General features: G+C 42.2%; 1 protein-coding gene across 1 annotated transcript in view; it reads right to left on the bottom strand.

Moving 5' to 3' along the window:
• Positions 1-22477, bottom strand: part of PPP1R12A (protein phosphatase 1 regulatory subunit 12A) — a 187223-nt gene extending 164746 nt beyond the window's left edge. Inside the window, exon 1 of the mRNA XM_019543931.1 lies at positions 22075-22477. Coding sequence (XP_019399476.1) covers positions 22075-22311 — 237 coding nt within the window. The 5' untranslated portion in view covers positions 22312-22477. The remainder of the gene's footprint in view (positions 1-22074) is intronic.
• Positions 22478-25373: the final 2896 nt, after the last annotated feature.

Genomic DNA, 25373 nt, shown 5'->3' with positions numbered 1-25373 from the left:
AGAGCTAAAAATTTCACCAAAGATTCTGCAAAGCAAAAGCCAAGTCACAATCTGACATTAATATAACATCAGAAACTGTGGCAGACTTTTTTGATATATCCCCCCTAAAGCTACCTGTTTTAAAAATGTTTGGATACATGACTTCATACAGGTGGAAATCTGTGACACTGATTCTCGTTCCCAAACTGCTCCCTAAATGGGACACTACACAGGTTGTCAAGGCAAGTATTTCATAATTACTGCTTTAAAAATGCTTTTTAACACTTTAACAAGCTATCATTTACTTAGCAACGTCACCATGAGTGATACATTAAGGCAGCGATTCTCAACTAGGGCCAACACAGCAACCTAGGAGGCTCTTTCAAGAAGGCTACAGGGTGCCACTAGCATTGTTAGGTGTGCAAACATGAATCACAAAAAAAAAACCACCCCAGAATTCAAATAGGAATCTGTAACATTAAAAACCTTATGACCTGTTGTGATCTTTCTGAGGTCTTTACAACACAAAAATTGCTCTATTATTTTTCGGTGGTCAAAAAACAAGTGAAAAATTAAGGGCTGGCATCTTCCAAGGGGTGCCCCAAGTCTAACAAGGTTGAAAAACATTGAACTAAGGGCCTGTCTACATGAGGTTAGATGGGTATAAGTATTAAACACAGCAACTATTCTGCAATATCTCCTATTTTTGTAAATGCTCTTATGCCATAGCCAAAGTCAGTTCTTGAAATTTTAGTTTTCATCGTCAAGTGAAAAAAACCCACTAAGCTGAAAGCATTCAGGGTGTGAAATGAGAGACTCCAATGCAGAGGACTATTGCAGATAGGCAGGAATAACTATTTCTTTTCTGTAGACAAGGCCTCTGAAGCACTCACTCACTTAACAAGGGAAATACACATGCCCTTGAATTCAAAGAGCATATCTGAATTCCTTCAACATGACACCTGTGGGATGTATCAATTGCCATTACATTAAGACCCTAAACAAACCCTACATGCCCCCTACTTGGTGCCCAGGGTAACAATTAGCTTTTTTTTGTAAGTACTGTATGCAATTAAGGAATATCAACAGCCTACAAGTGCACTTCCCATGACATCCTGGAACATTTTAGCAGGTTCTACTGACCTGAGAGATGGGGCCTACCACAGTTATATGGGCCTAAAACAATGTTGGAGAAAGTTGAGGCTACACTGAAGAGTGACACTGCACCCAAGAGAGACATGTCTTGGCCACAGCAGGTACATAAAGTGAGTACGTGCCAGTAATAGGCATACATGAGTAAGTGCTTATCCAAAATGTCAACTGGCAAAGGAGAAAGAGAATTTCACCCACCAAGATGTGGGGGGGATAGGGCAGCTTTTACCTCAACAGGATCTCCATGAAGTATCAGCTAAGCATATCTCCGTAAAATGAATAGACCACTTTATGCCAGTTCCTGAGAATACAGACAGGGGTGCGGGGCCCTTCATAACTCACAAACTTTTATTGCTAGGAGTCAGGGAGGAAGTCGTCTTTTGCCATCTACAGGTGGTAGATGAACTTCTCAGAGTCCCTTGGCTATCATCTTCCCCAACTCCTGTAGTCATCAGTACATTTTACTCTACAGGGATATGAAAACACTACGATTATGGTATAAGTAATAACTTGCAAAGCAGTAATACATGGTCCAGAAGTCCTTCTGTGGTAATCCTACCCCTCCACAAAGATGAAAACAAGAGAGGAAGTTCAGCGTATTACAGATTTGTTAAAGCATGAGACAGTGCTACATTCTTTCAAAAGGGGGCTTAAACATGAAGCTGCAAACAGTCAGGAAAAACACAGTTAAGACAGCATCACAAGTGCTGCAACATGCAACTGCAAGATCGTACCTGCTGCATGATATGATAGGGGAAGAGAGTGGTGGAAAATGAGCCAGTACAGACTGTTGGACTAAGTACAAGAACTTTTCCATCTCAACAGCACTAACAACAGTAAATTTAAGGACGAGGCCACTGTCTGATTAGTAGTAACTGGGCAGATTTAAACAGAGCTCTCTTCCACACACAGAATGCTCTCTCTCTACAAAAGGCAGAGCTAAGGTAGTAGGGTATAGGAGACTATTTTATAGATGTACTATTTAAGTTTAACCACTCTACTTTGGAAGAAGAGGACATACCAGCATATAAGTAATAAGTTTTTTTTGTTTACAATGGTGAATAAGTTAAGATAGACACAAGGCTCTTACAAATATTTGAGCACCTCTAGAGACCTTTGCTTTTGGTTAGTCAGTATATTTCATAGTTAAAATTTGCGCAGACTATAGGTATCACCAAAAGCTCAGTCATTTCATGCTTTATGTGTAGGGACCTATTTAATTTGTGAATTTCCAGAAATCACAAAATTAGACACTGTCCGCAAAAATTGGGCAACATCTGTGAAATCCAGAAGAAGGAAAAAAAAAACCTTACTAAAAATAAAATGCTCGCTCCCCAGCAGTCCTTATGGTCGCTGCGGCCTGGCCATACAGCCCACTAGTGCAAAGGGGAACAGTCAAGATGGTGGCCACCCCTGCCCCTCACCACTGATTAGCTAAGAGTGCTGTCTGTCAACCATCAGAGAGGGGCGGGTCTGAATGACACACAGCCTTCTCAAAAAATGGGGGGGGGGCACATGCCCACCAGGGCCTTCTATCAGGGGCATAGAGGGCCCACATAACCCCACAAATATGGTCACCAGCCCTGCAACCTGCCCACAAAATTGGTTGCCTGCCTCCTCGATTTCTGTAGGTCCCTATGTATGTGAATTAAGGAAAGAAACATTGTTCATACTGGAAAGTTTCATGCCATCTTGAGGACCTTAAAAATGTGTTATTAAAAACCCAAAACCGACCCATTCAGAATATGAATATGCAGGTTACAACTACATAACCCAGATTAGACCCAACTAGGGTTAAAAAAGCTTCAAAGTAATCATTAATCTTTTCCAAGTGTGGTTGACAGAAAAGTACTTATCACGCTTAAATTCCAGAAGTTTCACTGCCCATTAAGCACACCATTTGGCTAAGAAAAACATATTTAGAGAGACATTAAGGCATGAATTGGCAATATGCTTAGACTAGTGATATTTCACAGTTCCTGAAACACAAAAAACTATTTCATTTGGTACAGACAATGGGAGAAGTGTGGCTCCTCAACTATTTACTTCCAAACGTCAAGTAAATATTTCTAAAAACAGAAGATAATCTTTGCTGAACCATTAAATCAAACCTGTCTAACGCTTGTGAAACTAGCCAATCCCACAGCATTAAGCACTTGTCTGTTTTTGCCCTTCAGGCAGCCACAACGAAACATTAAGACTGTACAAGAGACGCCGAGAATCCTTGTGCCAGAATCCTTCTCGAAGACCCTGTTCATGGAGCAACAGTAAACAAAAGATGCTAGAGCAAAGTGGATAACACTACAACAGAACCCAGAGCACCTACCCACTGAAAGAGTTTTTAAAACACAGATGACTGCTGAGAAGAGGGACAAAGTCATTTTTTTTCCTTCTTTTTTTATTTTACAAGTCGTTACAAGCCTAAGCCGGTATTTATGAAGTTTTATCCTGACACTTTCAAAGGTGCTTCTTCCTATATTGCAATGCAAACAACTGTAGCCTCGATGGATAATTGCTGGCAGCTTAAATGTGGCTAAACTGTTTAAAACGTCATAAACCACAAGTTTAAGGTCCTGACCTCTGTCCACATCACACTTCCTTTTTCTTCTTTTTTTGGTACTCTACGAGCTGAAATTTGATTAATAAGTCAGACAGAAGGGAAAAAAAATCTAGCACTGTTTGTCAAATATTGAGAGATTTCTCCCCAGTTTGGGAGAATTTCAGGAAACATCCCTACGTCAATTTTTAAGCATATGCTACCTTAAGGCCTGCTGAAGTCTGAAAACTGAAGTTTTGGTATGCAGTCAGATTTAAACTTCAACACCTATTTCTACTCTGCTATCATGCCAAGATATGGGTGCATTTTTAGTAATGCTATTCAATTTCAGTTTACTCATTTGCAATGCATTTATTTCATTACAAATACACCCTTTAAACTACTGAAGTATGAATATAGAACTTCGCATTTCCTGTCTTCCCACCACTTTCATAATACAGTAGGAAGCCAAATAAAGCACTACCCAGGCAGTTTGTTAGTACTTGATAAATATTAACCTTAAACTATGACATCATCCTTATTCTACAAGTGTCAATGGAATGACATTCCACAATATGACAGCACACCTACTCTAGGAGTAGTTTTATTTGCTAATTAAACTATTTTTTTTTCTTTTTTCTATGTTCTTTAAAAGACTTTTGAAACAGATACCAAATTACAAGTTCTCATATCAAGCTACTAGGACATAAAAATCATAATGTTCGCCATTTCACAAAGTTAGGAATACTGGAACTTGCGCTCTCTGCTTTAACATTAAGTAATAGCAGGATGAACAGCACACATGGGACGGGGCATGGGGGGGTCAGTGCAATAACTCTGTCTTCAGTCAGCACGCATGAGAACAAGTCATAAAATGCTTAATTTTCATATCTAGGTTAAGAATAAGATTGTATAACTGCCTTTCAGCTAGGTTCTACTATAGTTCTTATACTGAGTAATTTTTTCCATTACTACAGATGGATTGTTTTTACTGGACGCATTCAGTCCCAGCATGTTTAGGACAGACATTTTACAGGGCCATGGTTACAACAAGATAAAAAATACTTTTCCTTTAAAGTTTTTCAATTTTTGGTTTCAGCAAAAATTATGGCCATCTGTTTATTCTATAATAATACTACCCATTTCTCCATAATAGGAACAGAGAACCTATTCTAGCTGTAAAATTGTTTGCCACAGAATTAATGTGCAACAACAGATGGTATCATGCTGGACATTAACCTCCAAGACCCAACTTTGAGACTGCATCACTATGTATTCTTTTGAACTTGAACCAGCATATATATAATTAAGAGAATCATCAATACAAAATAATTTTAGTTCTTTGGATAAGCATCTTTGTAATGACTATATTCATAAACAAACACAAATTACATGACAGCTACAGAGATGTTAACTGGATTTCCTTTTTATTGTGCTGGATTACAAGAACAGTTAAGATTCTGTAATGTTTTCTTCCTTTAATGGATGAAGAGACACATGAATACAATTGCTTACATCAGTTTACGTCCTCTTACCGTTTCAGAAAATTTTTGTTAGCACCATTAATCCATTTTAAATTAGAGTTTAAGAGCAATTTACAAAATCTGAAGATATATTTATCCAAAGATGCAACTGGCCACACTCAGTTGATCAAAAGGAATTATTGCTAACCATAAATTTATATATTTTAAAAGGTGCCCTTCAATTATCAGTATTTAAACTGAACTCCTTACCCTATAACTGCTACAGTTTCTGTAAAGTAAAAACATCTTCAGAGATTTGGACTGAGCCTAGCAATGGTGCCGCCACTCTGGGTATATGGCAGCACTGCAGTGGTAGACAGTCCTTGTTAACTGAAATAAAAATCAACAGCTAATCAATAAAATGGGTGTTATGCAGTATTATTGCAGCCACAGGAACCCGGGGCCAGAATCCCACCGTATGGTGCCTGGTACAAAATGAAAAACAGTCCTGCTTCAGAGATCTTAAAAACACAAGACTAGAGTCTGGGAATACAGACAAAGCATAAAAAGAGACAGCATGGGTCAGCATAATAGGTGGCAGTTCTGCAGTGACTGCCACTTACATGTTGCTAAGCTTTCTGTTGGCATCGTAATATAGAAGAGTTTCAGGAAGGATCGTAAGTAGCATCCCGGAGATTGCTTTACAGCTGTTTATAGGACACAATTTCCACAAGAGGGACTGCATGAGAAAGCACAGATTCCTTCTTTGAAACACCAACACAACCTACAAATACAATTCTTCAAATATTGTGGAGACCATCCTTGTCCAATTAGATCCAATTTTCAACTAAAGGAGTTCTTATATAGCCAAATCAGTGCAGTCTCTAAAAAGTCACTCCACATCTTAACTATAAGACCCTCTGAGAGAAGGACTGCGGCAAAGTACCCTTTCAACTCTACAAACATGGCTGTTTCACATCACCCAGGGCAACCATAAAGTAGGTTTGTGGCAGCTGGAGGGAAATATTTATTTTACTAAAAATGAAGGCCTTAATCACAAGTGATCAAAAGGCAGCCTCTAACCTCTGGACACTAGCATAAGAGAAAAATTCTGCAGAAAATTCTTAAATTCTGAACCAATACTGCTTTTATTACTTGCCAAAAAATACCAAGAAAGAAGTTATTAATATAACATAGCATGTAGCATGCCCTGCAAGGCAGCTGAGGAATAAGCTTGTCAAGTACTCTTCTTGCAGATCCCCACACTTACACAGGGACTATTCAACCAGGTTCCTAGCTCCCCCATTTATATCGATAAAACCTGGCCTGTACAGAGACAACTGGACAACATGCTGCCTTTTTTTTTTTTTTTTTTTTTTTTTATTAAGGAAAGAACTTGAGTTGGATGCAAGCAGCTAAGATTATCTCTACTTGCCTGCTCAGAAAGATGGTGGAGTCTCCAACATGGTTGGAGAGCACGGAGAGAAAAGAGCTACAGAATCTGACTACACCTTCTGGTCTTCCCACACTGACCTCTAAAGCCATATCCCTTCCTCCTCATTAGCTGCTGGCAAGTTTTGATGAAAATCGATCAGCATTCAGACAGTCAACAACCCTCAGGTTTAGCCCAAAAAAGATGGGGCCAGTAACAGCTTAAATCTTGGCACTGCCTCGCCAAAATACCAGAAGGGAGAACAAAAGCATTAGACTGTCTAGTATATGTCAATGGACAAGAAGTGCTGAAAATTCTCATGGAAGTCTGTAAATCAATAGTACTCAACCTGTTTAAAAAAAAGTTGTGGCTTCAGCCAGAGCCTGCGCCAATGTGCTGGAGGGCTGCTGGGAGCTTTCATGCAGTTCTGAAGCCCAAGAGCTGAATGCCACTGCTAATACTCATCCTTTTTTCTTCCCCTGATGCTGAATTCATTGGAGGGAAAAGGGGAGGGCAAATAGCAGCTGTGCTCATCATTTGGGCTCCAAAGCTGTATGAAAACTTTGACCTTACTGATGTCATCATGGGTAAATACTAGTGCTGCTCATTCCTGCCTTTCCCCTGTCACTGGAGAAAAGAGTAGACAACAGGCAGGAGTGTTCACCAGAGCAGATATGCTGATGATAGACCATTCATATTGGTTTCATGAGCTGCATCTGGCCCACTGGTCCGAGGCTGAGCATCACTGCTATAGATACAACGGTTCCTCACTGGTGCACTGCTCCCTTTTATAGGCAAATGGAGACCAGGTTTCTAATCCTACAACCTCCCCTTAGTAGCAAAACCACCAGCTAGTTAGTTCCTAGCAGAAAATCATGTCAGTCACATGGCTGCAACAAAACTGGTGACTTCCATCACCAAAATGCAAAAGTCTGCAGTTTGTGGTAAACAACTCGAATTCCATGCTTTTAAGTTCAGAGTATTCAGGTCTTAAATAAGCTTCTAATACAGTAATAATTGTGTCCATTTCCTATAGTCCTCTTCCCCTTGGGGTACCTCAGAAAAAACCTTAAACAAAATGAGCCTCAATTAGGGCATGTTCCAAAGATCTGCAGGACAAGAAAGAAGCAAATGACAGATGCCCAAAGTCCTCCATTGACAGCATATTACGTCTAGTTCCCAAACTGTTTCTAGCATGTAAGAAATGTACCCAAAGGAAGCAGATTGGTAGAAAGGCCTCAGTGGAGTATATTTCACACCCTCACCCACAACCACATAACCATACCTACACCCTCCAGAACAGGCTCTTTCATAGTTTATATTTCACAGAATATATTTATGGCCAGGGTCCAGAGTGCTGAGCCAGAGTTCTGGTGAAGAACCTGAAACACGTGAGTGGTCCTCCTTGGTGAGATAGAGGCAGTTCCTAATTAAAGGATCCTAGGAAAGTAGGGCTAGAAGGGAGCTCACAATATCATCTAGTTCAGCTCTCTGCTCAAGACAGGATCATCCTTGACTAAATGATCTCAGCTGAGGATCCATGTAATTTGCTCTTGAAAGTTTCCAGAGATGGAGATTTCACAAGTTCCCTAGGTTAGCTTGTTACAAAGCTTGACCACCCTGTAGTCAGAATGTTCCTCCTAATCTCCAACTTAAATTTGGTCTGCTACAGCTTGAGGGCATGGCTCCTGGCCACATCCCCTAAAGCCAGAGAAAAGCCCATCTCCATCCTTTCTATAATTACCCTTCAAATACTGAAGCCTGAAGTACACCCCCACAATATGTCAATCTTCTCCAAACTAAACAATCCTAGTTCTTTTTGTAAGTCATAATGGAAAGTCCAAAGTGACTTTTAGTCACCTACAAACAAATCATCCAATCAGCCTAGGCAGCTGCAATTGTCTCATCAGTGGACAAAACTTCATCCAAAAGCAGAGTTAATCCCTCCTCACTGTTTAGCACAACAGAAGTAAAAAAAAATTTCTACACTTATTTGATTGCAGCAATTTGAGGAGATGCCTAGCATTCCTGTTCTTGCTGTAAAGCAGAAAAATTGTAAATCTGAACGATACAGCAGAAAAATTCTGTATTACCAGATGGGCAAGACAGGCTAATGAGTCTCTTTTTTCTATTAAAAAAATAAATAAAAAAGCAATCCGAGTCACAGAGTGGGAGGCTCTGCAAAACACTTTGTCCTTGGTGCTGGCAACTGCTGCCAAATACTGCAGCATCACTGCCAGAATGCACTTTTCACAATAAGACAGAGTATGTTCACATCTAGCTAGCGTAGTTGAGAAGGCAGCTTTCTGCTTTTCTCAAGCCTCAACCAAAGACGCACAAATTTAAACAGTTACAATAAATTATAAAAGTAGTCTTGTTGCAGTGCAAATACTAACCTTCAGTGTGGTGGTCAGGAGTGCCATCTTGACACTCCATATTTACTCAGTAATTTGCATGTCGTATCTGCCTAGAAAAAAATTGTCTTAACTTGAAAACTACCAAATTGTTAGCTCAACTCATCTGCTGTAGACAAAGCCTGTTCTGGTTGTTCACTGCATGGAGCATCAATGCATCTGCTGGTATTCAAATATGTAACTGGCATTTTGTGAAGCATTTTTCTAAGGTAACATAGGAAAGAATATTGAGTCATTTTTCTTGTCATAACAACATTTTATAGAGCTATGCTGCTAGGAGCCACAATTGCCTACTGGCCCGTTCAAAAAAAGTGTTCCCTTGCCAGGATGACTCAGGGCCTTTCCTTTTTCATCTCCTTGTGACAAGGTATTTAACAGAATTTGCAGATACTCAGGGCAGCAGCAAGCAAGACTTAAGCCTGGCCAGATATACACTAGCCAGCAGCTAGCTGAAGAAAAAAAAGCCACAGTCACCCAACCACTTATCTATTGACAGCATCCTAGTATTATGGCAAGATACTATATGGGACACCCCAGGTAATATGGCATCTTTCACTCCTCAGCCTTTAAACACAACACACAGATATTTATCTTTCTTGTACAATTAAGTCTGATCTTTCTAGGAGCCTGTAAGAAGAGTAAAATTAAAAGAATGCAGCGGTTGGCAAACTACAAGCCATGGACCAGATGTGGCCAGAGCCACTGGATCCAGCCAGAGTGTAAGTTTTGACAGCACTGGGGTGCTTCGCCTGTGCCACACTGCTGCAGCTGGTCAGTAGAGAAAAGTGGCAGGACTAGGCTCTAGCACCAGCCCACACAAGACCCAAGCTGTATCATTTTGGCCCATTGCCAGAAAATGTTGCCAACACTGAGTCTAAAGAGCTTTTCAAATAAAATTCCAGAAATAAGCAAACAGCAACTTTTTAGGATGCACTTCAGCCTTGCAATGTCCTAAATATGAACTAATCTCAGATAGAGTTAAGATTTCCTCTAAATCTTGCATCTTCAAACCAAGGGCACAAGACTTCTCTTTACTTCAAGGTAGCCAAGATACCAGCTTGCGGTTCTCTGCCCCCGTCTCCTCCCTGCAAGCTGTTAGGTTTCTTGGTTTTTTTGAACTTCTGGTCAATAGCAGTAGGCAAGTGTCACTAGACAGCATCAAGTTAAGACTAGTATTAGACTCCACTCCTGGATTGTTTTATTGTATTTCTGACATCAATTATCAAAATTAGATCACAGGCCATTAACTACCAATTTAACAAATTAGAAAAAAAGTTACTGGTACCCAGAAGTAGTCCACAAGAATTAAGAGAAAGGGCTGTAATATGATATAAACATACTTCATAAAACCTATGGAAAGCATTTCCTTTTTTTTTTAAAAAGAAGTTGGTGAAACAAGAAGAGAAAATAGCAGCCACAGCAGGAATGGGTCCCAGATTCCCTATCTCTTATACTGAATAAAACAACAATCTGAAATATTACATACTTAAAATGATTACCCAAACTACATTTGTTAATAAGTAGACAGCTGATCTATCATCTTCCTTATGTGCAATTTATACATTCTTGTTAGTCTCATGGGTCTTCTAAACTGCAGGTTTTAGGATCAGAACTGCATCTGCATCTTCACAATTGGGTGTGATCTCTGGGGAAAAGTACAATACTCAGACAATTTTTGAAAAGACAGAAAAAAGCCACAAGGAGCAGTAATGATGTGCTTGGAAAATCCTGAGCAGCGACAGATAAAAGACTGACCATGGCTGGAGGAAGGGAAAGTTGCAACTGCGGCCCACCCCCTCAAACTGGTAGATGGGGTGGAGAAGGAAGAAAAGAAAAGCCCTATGTAGCCTTCAGGTACCCAGCATGCTTGGTACAAAACCAGCTACCTCAGGGCTTCAAATATTTAGTAACTGAGTAGATTCATAGAGTCATAGACACTAGGGCTGGAAGGGACCTCAGAAGATCATAGGATCCCAGCAAGATAAGCATCTAAATGTCTCTTGAAGGTGTTCAAAGTAGGTGGGTGGCAGTCTATTTCAAACGCTGAGGGCTCAGACAGTAAAGTTCTTCCTTATGTTCAGCCTAAAATGGTCATGGATGAGTTTGTGACCATTCAACCTTGTCATCCTAAACTTCATTAACAAGTGCAAGAGCCTACCTGATTTCTTCAGATTTAGATTCCTCTGAGTGCCTAGATATCTAATCTTCCCGTTTAGCTTTATTAAATCACCCAAATATAAACCAGTACCATCTTATCTCTAAGTCAACATACAGCTTGAGTGCATTACAGCTTGAAAACCTTATTCTCAGGGAACAAAATCAGGAAATTCAGATAGACACAGTAAAATTACCCTATTAAGAACTGCAAACAGGAGGATCCTTGTTTCAGGAATCTGTTTTAAAAAAGGCAAATACAAAGAATAAGCAAAGACAAGAAGTACTAGTTATTCTTGAAGTAGATTCCAAAAAAGGAAGCTGGGGAAAGGGTAGAATAGCATGAGCCTCTTATGCTGCTTACAGCAGATAGAGAGAAAAAATAAATAAATAAAAGCCCTTCTTCTTGTCAAAAGCCACAAATAGAAGTAGTTTTCAATACTAAATGCCCTAGGTTAATCTGATTTTTATAGAAAAAAAACCACTTCAGAAGTATCAGTGTAGTTGAAAAATGACCCAGCCAAACTTTAAAGTAGACTGCGGATAGAGGATGACATGGCGCGTTATAATTGGAATAAATAGATGAACTAAAATAGGAAATAATTTAAGTGAAATTAGTCTTGTGGGAAGAAAGGGCCTGTTCAACAAAAAAGTTTACAGAGCACCTTGCTAGCTACTCAAACAATAATGGAAACAAGGTAGTGATATCAAGTTTTGTAGGCAAGTCAAGTTATGAAAGTAGCAGTAAACAACAGTTTAATACATGACTTATTGCAATCTAATAATGAATCATTTCCCTTAAGAAACCTGCATCATCTCTAGTATGCAGTGACAAATGCAGTTACAATGACCTCTTTCACATCTGAACTTCGGCTTTATAAAGCCAAGTGTTGAATATTTGGTTAGATTGTTTGAAAGCAGATACAGAGATGAGGACCAGTAACCCACGTCCAATAAGAGAATCCACTGACAGCCAGAGCTAGTACAGCGCACCCTCTCTGCAATGTTATCTTTGGGAGCCAACAAACTGACACTACACAAAGATTCTCCTTATGAAGAGAAAGTGTTAAAATGTTTTCCACAGAGTTAGAGACAAAGTACATACTACTATTGAAAGCAACTATCATTCAGACCTAAAATAATTCAAGTTTTATTGGCTGAACAAAGTGACAATTGTAACAAGTCATGACATTTGTCAAAAACCTCTCTCTTCCAGAATTAAGACTGCCATCCTAAAATTAGAAATACTAACTCAAGTCTACAGATACAATTAAAACTTTCATTTCCTACTTGAGCTAGAATACAACAAGGGAATGAATTAAGATCTAAATCCACCGTTAGCACCTGAACTTGGGCACCACCAAGCTAGAGCACCAGCATTCATATCAGGCTGGAGTGTCAAAGTCACCTTATTAAAGATAATTATATAAAAAAAAAAAACCCAAAAAAACGCACACACCCCAATCAAATTAACAAACACCATCACCACAACCCACTTGTGTCATTGTAACTTTTGATAAAATTAAGTGCTAGCTTTTAAAAATTAAATAACTATTCCTACTCTTACCAGTAACACCACCCCACACACAAGTTTTTTTTTGGTTTTTGTTTTTTTTAAGTTAAAAGGGTTTTAAACACAAGCCACATACAAGTTTTTTAAATTTAAAATTAAACTCCAGAAACATCTCAGCAGTTACTTAACTTTAATCACATGAATAGTTCTCACTGAAGTTAGGGAAATTTTTGTGCAAGCAAAGTTAACTGCGTGTGTATTCAAGGTCAGGTGCTCATTTATTAAAAAAAGAACAAGCTTTAAAATAAAGTATTTTATACCACATAAGTCTGAACTTTCATTGTTAACAATGAAACAAAGCTATTGCAAAGCAAACATCTGAAAGAAACTCAAACCTATGAAGTATTTCAATGTAAGGGTAATATTTTAACAAGACCAAGTTAATTTTATGTTTGAGTTCTGCAAATAAGAATATTCCTAAAGCCCTGTACCAGTTTCAGACAGATGTGCATGATACATCCATCTATCTATCTATCTACAGATAAACAAACGTATAGATATTCTTAAATAATAAAAGGCTTAGTCCATAACGCTCTTGGAGAACTCTGATTGGTTAGTGAAACAACTAGAGTGCGGAGTGCCACCATGACAACGGGGACAGAGGGGATGAAGTGTGGGAGGTGAAGCCAGCAGCACTGGTCTCCCCCCCCACCCCGTCCATCCTGCTGTCATGGCAGTACTCCACCACTTCCAAGGTGCAGGGCCCAGGGGGGTGGGGTGGGGGGGAGGAGTGAGGCCAGCAGTGCTGGAAGCAGCAGTGGTGCAGGGTGCTGGCCTCACTCCCCACCCAAAGAAAATTATACGCCAGTTACTTGTCACTTGACCCTTTGTGGGGCTTCCAGTGACTATTTAAGGGAACAATGCCTTTCACACTGATAGTCGAAGAGGGTTACACACACACACACACACACGACAAGAAACACCGCAAACATTGTTTACAAAGTTCTACAATAAAGATCATTCCTTTACATGCCATTTGAAATATCGCTCCACATTAAATATTAAGCTTTACATGTGCTGTATTATGCTTTTTAAAAATAAACAATATTTTTGACCTAAATATGTACGTTAAGTTATTTGAAAATAAACAAAGAATACAATTACAAAAATAATGACCCAGGTGAAGAATGGATCCTTCTGCTAGAACTAATTAAAAAAGGCCATTGAAAATGGCTTTGAAAGTGAGAAAAACCCAGCAACAGGTAAATAAAGTAACTTGAGCATGTGTTTACTCATCATGATTTCCGGTGTCAAGCTAAAGTTCTAAAGTGCCATCGATCTAGGCAAGGTCATGGGGAGAAGAGGGAAGTTTACACCTCATAATGCAAATCAAAAACTAGAAGTAGTCCACCACACTGAGTGAGTTTGGCTGAAAGACCCCAACACATTTCCATGTAGACTGGTTGGCCAGAAGACTATCTTTGGCTTCTCCTGTCAATACTTCAGACCCTTGACTGGTTTAATGCTCCCCTACAAGGGCCAAGAAGGAGGAAGACTCATTTGAATTTTAGTCTAGTTAGTACTGAAGATAAAGAATTTTTTATAAAAAGGAAAGAAAAAATCCCCACTTGCTTTTGACTACAAAGTGTAAAGATATCTTTATTTTCCTGTTTGAACCCCACTATAAATGTGTTTCAGATACTCTCCTAAGTAGTCTTTTTCAGGCATGCACAAGGATAACGCAGCATAAAACATTGTGTCTCAATTTGAGGCCGGTCAATTTTGTATTATTTTGTCTCTGAGGTCTCAGCCTATTTAACAAATATGTCTGGTATTTACCCAGAGATAATTTACCTCTTCTGTGATTCTGAAAGTTATATAATGCTGATAATGCTTTAGAGCAGGGGTTGTCAACCGGGGGGTACCCGAGAAGGCGCTAGGGGTTCCGTATGGTAAGCAGGGACAGAGCATCATCACACATGGTCCTGCCCTGCCACGCAGGCACCACCAACCTGGCTGGACACACGTCCCCCCACCCCCGCTTGGTGTCCAGCTCCATGCCAGCCCACCCCACCCCAGCTCGGTGCCCAGGGGTACACTGCTCTGCGTCTGGCCTTCTGGGGGTACAATGATCAAAAAAGGTTGAAAAGCCCTGCTTTAGAGGTGCAAGATGCTAAATGGAAACAGAATCATGACCAAGACATTTAAACACATTTCCTGGACTCTGATTCAGGTAATCAGAAATTGAAGATTATGCATTTAAATATACATGTATTACATATTATACACCTACAGTAGCTATATTTCATATTTAATGTCTCAAAAGCCATTAGTTACTTCAGCAGGTGGTAATTTGACAAATCTGTAGGACCCACATTAGAAACTTTAAAAGTCAAACAGTTCATAATTAAATATTCTAAGTTTCCTGAACATATTTATGCCACACTGCCCTCTCACTACACTTAAACTACCAGGAAGAGGACAGCTGAAGAATGCCTCCACTCATGCCACGGTTTCCACTGACTGTCATTTCAGGAATGCATACAGCAATGCATGACAGCTTGGAATGTCTCCACCCATCTGATAGTATCAGGCCATGCACTGCTTACAACTAGCTATACAACCCTGAAGATTGGTTTTAAGCATCCATTTACTTTTTTTTTTCAGATGAATAAAGGGAGACTAGTAGAAATTGCAAACACGTGTACAATATGAAATTCATCACCTGCATGTCATGCCTGTTAGTAACATCTACAAAAAGGATTTTTTTTTTTGGACACACTTCTGTATGTTAACTGACTTCCATCAGAGCAAGCTACTGAAATGGAATACCATTTGGTTTATCCTTTTTTTTTAGTACTGCAAATACCTCAATAATATTGCATACTGGATATACAATTTTAAATTAATCAGCAGTGCCCTTTCTAAAACTCAAGGTTTTTTGGCATACATAACTAGCTCCCAAAGTTAATTTAAATGAAAATGCACAATTAAGCAAGCAAGCAAGCAAGCATATGTTTTTTTCTGGAAATAGTCAATTGCAAGCCTCTGAAAGGAGTGGGTCAGTAAAGCAAATTTGTTCTAAGCTTTTTGACATTTTTGAGAGTTGCAAATTATTTATGTCAGTAAGACAAAACTGGTAAAGCACTGATCAGTCAAAAAGTTTGTCAAAATCTAAGTCCCTGGTTGAGCCTAATGTGCACACTTAAAGCCTCAGTCGAAGGAGTTAAGTCATACGTTTATGACCGGTGCTTGGTTTACATCAGCTAGGGCTCTGCCTCATGGTCTCCAGCCTAAGCAGTTTACCAGCTAAATGATTATACCATTTCAGTAAACAGCAGTGAAATTGTTTCAAAACACATTAAATTACAGTTTTCGATCCAGGCATCCATTAAGTTCCCGGATTATGTTTACCCCTTTTTAAATGTAATGCTCCAAAAACAGCTTACAGAGCACTTATGTAGCATTTCTTCTAAGAGAACAGAGGGTTACAAAAAATTAAATCCAACCAAGATCAACCACGTGTCAGAATTTACAGCTTGTTTTGTTTTTAAAAAATAATTATGGAATATTTAAATATGGAAATAAATGTTTTTGTGCCAATAAAGTTTATAAATGTTACTGTGCCAAATCCAGAAAGGCTATTATCAGGGTAACATTTGCAACAACTAAAGAACAGAAATGGTCACTCAAAGTTGGGCCTTAAATTTTGTATTTGTTATGCAACTATCACCAGATAACAGACGGAAATGCTATGGCAATCCAAGAAGAAATATCTTCTCAAAATTACCGCCACCTTTTTGTAGAACATAAGTTTCCCCAAGGTTGTCTCAGTTCAGCTGTTGCATTTGTGCACTACAACAGCTACCCAGCAAGGAAAGCAGTACGACTATACACTCAAAGGCTGGACACAAGGAAGAATTTCTTTACTGTCCGAGCCCCCGAGGTCTGGAACAGCCTGCCATCAGAGGTGGTTCAAGCACCTCCACTGAACGCCTTCAAGAGCAAATTGGATGCTTATCTTGCTGGGATTCTATGACCCCAGCTGACTTCCTGCCCTTCAGGCGGGGGGCTAGACTCGATGATCTTCTGAGGTCCCTTCCAGCCCTAATGTCTATGAAATTTATGAAAGGCACACAGGTAATCCTCACCAACCACAAAGAAGCCAAAACAATTTTGAAGAGGTGTAGTATGTATAGTAATTCAGTTTAAAAATGTGCACATATTCAAATACTAAATAGAAAATAAAGCTTTCTTGCACCCAAAAGCCTACAATAAACAAGTGTTTACTAACAGAGGGTTCAGATTAAGTACAGAAGCCCAAAAACCCATAAATTACTGCAGGAATCCAAACGTGGTTACACTGAAGTCCAATGTTATTAGATCCCCATTTCTTGGGACAGAACAAGCTTTTACAAAAGCAATGACTTCCATACTATTACTCAAGGGGCTTTTTAACAAAAGTGCCTGTAGTTTAAAATCCCCAACACAGAACTAGTCTTCCCAATTTCATCATGCAACTTGGTAAGAGGAATGGCCACTATTCATGGCCCTATAATTTTTAAAACTCTCACGTCTAATGATACAATGTTACCTGAAACATTTTGCAAACAAAAAAAGATGCAAGTATCAACTTAAAAAACAAAATCAAAATGCAGATTTCTTTGCTAACAACTGACATGTTTGTAGTAAGCATGACATTAGGCTTGAAAAAAAGTAACACTATATTTGTCATAAGTGGCAAGATTATACTCTTGCTCTAAAAAGCAAAGCAGAAATCACAGAACAGGGGGTCCACTGTTCCCTTTTCCTGATTCCAGGATGCTCTGTGATCTGTAGTGTAATGTAAACAGTCAAAAAAACTAAGTTGCAGCAGCCTACCCCAACCATCTCTGGCCACAGATACATTCTTATCCCAGGACCTGCAAGGGGGTTTAAACACAGCGTTGTAACTATGTTCTGTAGCGCTGTTATCAGTAGAAACACAGTGTGTTTGGGTTTTGGGGGTTGTTTGTTTTTTTAATAGCTCTTTTTCACTGTTCCAGCTCTTTCAGGGACATCCCCCATGCTACTGAGAGATGTTTCATCTTATGGCCACACATATGCAGGAGAGACAAGAAATTAAGGCTTTACACAAACTGAGCCCAAAATAATCACCTCAGAGACCAGTAAACACTAAGATAAACTGCATACTCAAGAAATCTCCAAGGCTGCCCAGTCGGCTGTCCGTCAGCAAGAATAAGAAATTATTGTACAGTTCTCTGGTGAATAACTTGTATTGGCCTTTTAATTAGTGCTGATAGCCCAATACTGTATATTAGCGAAACAAACAGAGAAATGATCACATGAATTTTCTCCCCTTCCCTCTGCCAATGAAGAACTGTTTAGCTTCACTGACCTTTACTATAGATTGATTTATATAGGAAAAGGAGTTCACAGAAAAGCAAGACTTTGAAGCCAGCCCGCACCTATGTATGAAGTGCACAAAGAACTGCAACTATGTTCCCACGTTGTTTTGCCCAGTATATACAGCCAGCTAATATTCAAATATTTTCCCATACCTTATTAGTACAGAAAAAACAGAACTCATGAAGTACTTTACAAATACTACCCAGAAGAGCCCAAAGAAAAAAGCCTATACTGATAAGAATCACTATTCAGACATAAACCCATACTTCAAGATGTGACAGTGTATTCCCAAGAATTTAAGATGGGACAAAACAAACAAACAATAAATAATAAGGTTTTAAAGTTTTCTGGAAATGGTTGGTTGTAAAAACTTCAAAGACAATACTTCTAGGCAAGAACTCATGTAAGTTGTTCAAGTCCCTAAACTGGCTCTAAGCAATAGTCTGCAATGAGAATCCATGACTTATTGCAAGTGGTAGCACAGAATCTTATGTATTGCCTGTTTCCACTTCCCCAGAGATTGTATTCTAGCAAGGAGCACATGGCATCGTGCATCAACTCTAGCTTGTTTTCCTTTTATTCCATGCTGCACAAATCTGGCAAGATAGATTATGACAAAAACAGTTACTCTACACAATCCATATATTAAATGTATCCATTTGACAACTATAAAGTAATACAAAATTAAGAGCCTAGCTGGCTTTTACAGCTTGCACTGAATTAATGGAATCTTACCATTTAAATAAATATCAATTTGAGACCCAGAATTTAAAAAAAATAAGTTTGGTAGTTCCTCACGATATATCCTAAAAACAGTTGCTAATTTACAGCTGTTTTCAAGCGATGAAGCCCCACCCAGTACAGCATAACAAAATGTACTATGACCTTCCCAGTAAAGAAGAAAAAAGTAGGATTCAGTGTCAAAAGGAATTAAGCCCAGAAGAGACTATAAGGATCTGTTCTAACCTGGACAAGACCAAAGAATTTTGGTGATTTTTTTGGAGTACTAGATGATAAGAATATTCAGGAAGTAATTTTAACTGCTGCATCCTCTAAGAAGTGCATTTAACAAGCACCTACTTCTGCACACCATAGTATATTAACAGCTATTAACAGGAGTGTCAAATCATGGTAAAATGAAAGCATGTAGGTGGTACGGGGGAAGAGGGAGGCATTTGCAGATTATTCATCTCAGAAAGTAGTCTGCAGTACTTCATGGCCCTTTGTAAAGCATACTCAAAAAGCATATTAATTTTTTTTTCTTCTTACACAGGAAGGACAGAAACCCACACATGCCAGTTTGTCTTGCAAGCTTTTTACTCTACTAAGCTAGGTATTTGTATTTTAATTACTAGTTTAGCTCTTTGAACAAACTGACTAATGGGAGACCCAATGGCTGCAAGTAAAATAGCTCACTGCCACACTGCTAACTAAAGCTCAAGTTAACTGAAATATTTGGGGCTTGAGCTGCCTATGAACTGTCACCAATCACCAGGTTTTCAAAGACAAGAAAACCATTCACCTATTCTGCTTTATATCTAGTTAACAAGGAATTACAAGAGATGGATTATGTTCCTGTTCTACAACACTAAACCGTATATCACAGCATGCATTTGAGATTAGAGCTAGGCTTTGAACCTTTCCAAGCAAGAAAAGCTATTTCAAGCCTTCCTGGGTAGAATGGAATATAAATCTAAAAAAAAAAAACCTGTACAATTACAGTTGAAAAAAAAGGATGGAGCATAATGGGAAAGGTAGAAAGTGGTCCAAAAGTGACAGGGAGTCACCTCAGTTTAGAAAACAGACAGGAACTGTTGTTTCATATGAGTAAACCAATCTAAACTAATTGCCAGCACTTCAGTGAGGGCAACCATGGCAGTCCCACTACAATAGGTCTTTCAACATTGCTGATGCTAGTTAAAGTCAAAGGAAGATTTACAAGAGCAGGACGCTTTTTCAGAAGTTATCCTTGAGCAGGCATGGCTTTACCTGTCACACACAGACAGCTCTGGTAATGGATGGGTTTTCCCTAACTCAGTGTGGTATCTAATATTTTATCATTTTTAATTTAGAGAGGTGCTGTGTAACAGGAGAGCAAATTTTACTAAAATGAAGGTTGTGTGTCAGTTAAAGGGACATTATGAATCCAACAAATATTTAGGGAACATAAATTTATTCAGCTACATAAAGAAAACTGCCAGTTCAGAATTAAAATTCTCCAGTTTGCTTTTTAACTAGATGTTTGCTGACAAAAGACTCAACACCATTTTACTGTAGCATCACTGCAATGTAACTGAAGAGTGAGGCACGCAGGAGTTCAAGCAAAAGAGTTCTGCAGTTATACCGACCTCCTGCTTCCTGCAGCCAGTTTATCAATTGGAGGGGCAAAAGTTCAACAGAAGAAAGGTGGAGTGACATCAAAAAACGTGGTAAGTGTTATATTACAGTATTGCAGAAGTGACAGAGACTCCTCCTCCACTTTTTAAGAAGGTTGCCTGTTTTTGGCAAGCTGGAATCTCATATTTTGTTCTTCTAACAAAACAAACCATGCACCACTCTTTTCTTTCCATCATTAAGAGTTCGGTAGATTCTGGACCCGAAAGCAATTGCTTACATATTAACATCTAACCAAATAAGATATGGCTTACCTAGCAGACGCAGTTCTCTGTGGTACAAACAGAAATAAATATCTGGAGTGGTAAAACTAGGCTTTAATATACTACTTCGTTGTATAATGGCAGATTACATGAAAACATACTGTCCAATGGTTAATACATTGCCTTTTTTTTTTTAAACCCCATATACACATTTAATTTCATTCTTCTGGTTATTTTTATAACTAGAAGTTATATCAATTCCCTGACAGGACTAATGACTCAATGGAAGAGCAACTGACAGCTTTTACAGTGAAACCAAAGAATTAAATACAGTGCATTAGAGCACAGTATAAAACCCAGTTATCTAACAGGGTACATTACTTATGATGCTAAGCAAGGAGACATTCATCATACTTATTTTTATGCCAAATTTGTTTTTACAACCAGGCACTGTCACCACAGTGCTTCTAAACAGTGCATCAGGGAGGATTTCTACCAGATCAAACGAGTGATTATGACCAAGCGTTTCGAGAACTCCTGAACCGCAACATCCAAACTTACAAAACAAACACTCCCCCAAAAAGCGAACCTGTCAAAGAGATTATTCTTGCCTTCCTGACATTCGGTGAACTTAAGATGCCGCCTGAGCTTTTGGCCCACTCGGAGAAAACAAAAACTATTCAGGCAAACCCGCATTATCTCCGGATTGCCACAGTCTTGCCTTATTTGGCTAACGTTTGGAGATTCCAATCGCACTGCTATAAAACTTTACCATGCACAAAGCATCCATTTTGACAAAAGTTCACAGCCCGTTTCCTTGCCGTTCCCCCCACCCCTTGCCCTGACCTCGACCCCAACCCAAAGGTCCATCCCATTGCCAAAATCCTGAGCACAAAGCCAGGGGGAACCTATTTTTTTGAAGCTTTCTGTGGGACTGGAAAGAGCGGAGCAATCCACACACTGTAAAAGCCCAGCAGGGCTCTGGAGCTGCGCTCCCACCACACTGCGGCAGAAACCGGTGAGGGCCACCAGCAACTGACACACGTTTCTATATTAGGAACAAAACACTGGTTCCCCCTAGAAACCAGACAGAGAGAGATGAGCTGCCTACACAAAGGCACACACAAATACACACATGAACACACAAATGCACACATAGATTTAAGGCTCTGAACTGCAGTGAGATGGGGGGAGGACAGGAAATCGCAACCTAGGAGCAGAGAGCACCCAAAGCCTTAGGGCAGCAGACACGAGTGACCCCCAGCACAGGGGACATTTTCTGCCTCCTTCTCCTCTTTCCCCCAGCCCTCCCGGCCTGCCCGCTCCAGGCAGCCTCTCCCCCAGACCCCTGCTCCCCGCCGCCCCCAGGGAGAGGGTCCCGGGGCCCGCCCCCCGGCCCGGGCCGGCCGCCCCCCGAGGCCGGACCTGGTGCAGCGCCGTGAGCCCGTCCACATTGGCGTAGTTGATGTCGGCGCCGCGCTCCAGCAGCCGCAGCACCTCCTCCGTGTCCCCGCTGGAGCAGGCGGCCAGGAAGACGGCGCCGTCGTCGAACTTCACCTTGGTCTTCTTGCGCTTGACCACGGGGGGCTCCAGGTCCGTCTCGGAGCCGATCCAGCGCTTCAGCTGCTCGTTCCGCTTCTGCTTGGCGTCCGCCATCTTCATGCCCTGCTCCCGCCCGGCCCCTGCGAGCTGCGCTGCGCTCCGCACCTCGCCGCCGCCCGGGTCCCGCCTGTATCCCACACGGCACCGCGGCCGGCCCGGCTGCCCGCCCCGCGCCGCGCTCACTCAGCCAGCCAGCGAGGAGGGGATGGGGGGAGGGGCCGCGGCGGCAACCGGCCTCGTTAGCATAATCCCGCGAGACCGAACGGCTCCGAAGCGGAAGGCTAGGTTCTTCGACTACAGCGATATCCGCTCCGCCCGCGGTGGATGGAGTAGGCAGGGCTTGGAGCAGGGACAGTGGGCGGGGCTTCGAGCAGCGCGGTCTGAGGGGCAGTGGGCGGGGTGGCGGGAGGAGGCGTGCCTGGACCTGCTTTCAGTGGTGGGCACGAGTGACCGGCGGGGGCCGTGCTCAGCCTTAACCTGACGCGGGAGCCCACCCCCCGGTTACGGCCGGGTAGAGGTCCGAGCCGATGTCCAGCTGTTTCCATGTCTGGAAGTAAGGCCCGCCCGTGTCTTGACCTCAACCCCAGCGCCCCTCACCGGGAGCCCTCGGGGTCTGTTACAGTACAGCGATGCCCTCACAACAGCCCGCCCCGTGCCCCGCAGAGCCAGGCAAGGCTCCGAAACCCAGCAGGAAGCACGGCAAGGCTTGGCGCTCACAGGGCACATAGCATTTCACTGGGGGTATCCACACGAGCCAAGATGCAGACGGCACATTGGCCTAATAGGACTGCAGTAGTGTGTCACAGCACAAACCAGGCTAGTAGGTTCCTGCGGAGTGTTATTAGGCTAGTGCCCAGGAAGTGGCACTAAGTGTGCACCAGCGCTACTGCACGGTAACTTTACCTACTGCGTGTTTAGTTGGTACTTTATTAAAGAAGTTGTCACAGGGCGAGTACCCAGGAGCAGCCGTGATCTTTCCTGGCGCCCCCCCACCGTGCCAAGTTGGCAATTAAGCACCCTCATTCTCGCCCACCACATCTTTGCTGACACAAGTATTATAAAGGAGGCTGCCTTTTGTCCCCTTGGACACGGTGCTCTTACTTCTCCTGGCCCCTGTTCTGTATAGGTTGAACAGGTGCACCCAGCCTCATGGGCTATGCGTGGCTCCTACCACCCCTTATACCACACCCCAAGCCTCTCAGTTGTACCGGACGTTGTTGAGTCTATTCTTGTTATGCTCACCTTCTCCAGGGCTCCTCTCTGAGCTCTCACCCTCTCCGGGGCTTCTGCCTGTGCGCTCCTCTATGCGGTCGCCCTCCCCGGGGCTTTTCTCTTTATATGGATACAGTCGCCCTCCCTGGGGCTCTTATTCCTACACACCCTCCCTGGGGCTTAACACAGTACTCTCGTGCACCCCCTCTGGGGCTTCTTTTCTCGCACTCACGCCCTCCCTGGGGTCTTGCTCACGTGATTCCCGCCCGCACTGGGGCCTGTGTGCGCCCTCCCTGGGGCTCTCACAATTGGGGCTCAGGTGGCCGTAGCTGTACCTGGCCCCCAATGCACTGTGCCCCTTCTCAGGGCTAGGGTCAGTGCACCCCCTCCTCAGGTCTACAACCCCCACCGAGGCTCAGGTGGCGGTAGCCGTGCCTGGCCCCCCAGACCCGCCTTCTCGGGTCGCTTACCCGCACTGGGGCCCTTCGCCCCACACAACACTGTCCCACTGTCAGGGCAGTGAGGGACAGTGCTGCAGAGGCAGGTGCAGTGGTAAGTTGAGTGGAGCCCCAGCCAGGTGGGACTTACCTGCTAGGGAGGTACAACCCCAAATAATTTTATAACCCCCAAAACACGGCACCCTCTCCAGTGCCAGGAACCCCCACGCTACTGGGGAGCTCCCATGAGGCCTCCAACCCCTATAGCCTCACCCGGTCCTCCGGTGTAGTAACAAAACAGAAAAACTCCCACTCCTGAGCTACAACATAAACTCCATGCCAAACTGGCTATCCATCATTCCTCTCCCTACCAGGGTTTCCTCCACCCCATACCGTCTCATGGAACGCTGCTCAGGCCATCAGGCTTCTCTGCTATGCCTACTCCCAGCAGAGTTCTCTCTTTATCAACTGCCAGAGAGGAACTACCTGCTTAGCCTCAGCCTAGGTTGTTTATATAGGCCAGGCCCTGCCCCCTTCCGGTCAGCTGACCAACTGCGGTTACCCCAGTAACCAACACCTGTCCTTTTCTCTAGGAGCAGGGCATTGAAGTGCCCTGCGACAGAAGTACTAAACCAAATGCGCAGTATCTAAGGTGCATTAATGAACGCATAGATGCACCCAACATGTTTCACCAGTAACAGGAGTGCCAGATCTTGAGCCTGACTCGGGGTGTTAGCAGGTGTCTAATGAACAGTCAAAGCCTTGGCTTCACACTGGAAATGGGCAGAGCAGGAGACTGGCACTATAGAGTAAGGACAGTGGAGATATGCAAGTGTCTAAGCAGAAGAGCACAGCTTTCTCAGCCCAGTGGGCCTTACTCCTATCTTCATGTCACTCACTTGACATCACTGGGCCTTTTCCAGAAGCATCAGTAACAACAGGGGCCAAAATTCAGCGGCCTTTTAAAGCTGTAGTGCTATCCCCTAGCCCATGGATCATATACAGTGTGCAGAGCCATGTCCTCCATGACCCATGTCCTCAGTACTCCCCATGGGTCTGAAAATTTGGCAGTGGCAGCGTTAATCACCATCCCCCACACCCCATGCTGCCAAACATAGGTGATGCGTAGGAGGGGCAGGGGGAAGCACATTTCCCCCCAAGATTGGCCGCTGCCAAAGCTGCCACTGGCTTCTGCGGGCAGTTACTTTCTGCACCCACCCCCACCGCCGACGTAGCCGGTGACAGCTGCAGGCAGTCCACACTCGCTGTTTGCCAACCCTCACCCACCGCCAGCAGCGCCTGCAGGTGGTCCCTGCTCACAGCTCACCACTGCCAACACTGCCGGCAGCAGTTGCAGGTGGTCCCTGCTCACCACCATGGTGCCACCACAGTCATGGAAGGCACCAGTCATTCATGCTGCTAAATTTCTCCTAGATTGGGCACATGGGGTAGAGCAGCACAAGGTGGGATCCA

The sequence above is a fragment of the Crocodylus porosus genome, unplaced genomic scaffold (genome assembly GCF_001723895.1).
Source record: "Crocodylus porosus isolate Cpor-Errol unplaced genomic scaffold, CroPor_comp1, whole genome shotgun sequence".
NCBI lineage: Eukaryota > Metazoa > Chordata > Crocodylia > Crocodylidae > Crocodylus > Crocodylus porosus.
This window is presented reverse-complemented; position numbering and strand designations above follow the sequence as displayed.